The following is a 391-nucleotide window of genomic DNA, read 5'->3' as shown; positions in this document are numbered from 1 at the left end:
TGGGTCCTCTCAGCAGCAACCTGCCCCTGGAAACGTGGCTCAGCCCGCCCGTGCCCAGCAGCACCACCCTGCAGACCCTGCCCGGCTTCGTGGCCTCGCCGCAGAGCCTGCCCGGCAGCTACACGCCACCCCCCTTCCTGAACTCTCCGGCAGTGACCCATGCGCTGCAGCCCCTGGGGGCCATGGGGCCACCGCCGCCTTACCAGTGCGGGGCCACCTTTGTGGACAAGTTCCCCTTGGACGAGGCAGACCCACGCAACACCAGCATTGCCGCCTTGCGGATGAAGGCCAAGGAGCACATCCAGTCCATCGGCAAACCCTGGCAGACAATCTGAACTCCCCCTTCAGCACCCAGGAGAACCACACGGGGAAGGCCGGTCCTGGGATGACC

General features: G+C 66.8%; 1 protein-coding gene across 1 annotated transcript; it reads left to right on the top strand.

Moving 5' to 3' along the window:
• Positions 1–8: 8 nt before the first annotated feature.
• RAX (retina and anterior neural fold homeobox) lies at positions 9–335 on the top strand (the record flags this gene model as incomplete). Its single annotated transcript, XM_010143514.1, has 1 exon — positions 9–335. A coding segment is annotated over one exon (327 nt), but the record flags the coding sequence as incomplete, so codon positions are not given.
• Positions 336–391: the final 56 nt, after the last annotated feature.

Source organism: Buceros rhinoceros, unplaced genomic scaffold (genome assembly GCF_000710305.1).
Source record: "Buceros rhinoceros silvestris isolate BGI_N320 unplaced genomic scaffold, ASM71030v1 scaffold44089, whole genome shotgun sequence".
Taxonomy (NCBI): Eukaryota; Metazoa; Chordata; class Aves; order Bucerotiformes; family Bucerotidae; genus Buceros; species Buceros rhinoceros.
The sequence above is the reverse complement of the archived record's forward strand: the minus strand, read 5'-3'. Positions and strand labels throughout refer to the sequence as shown.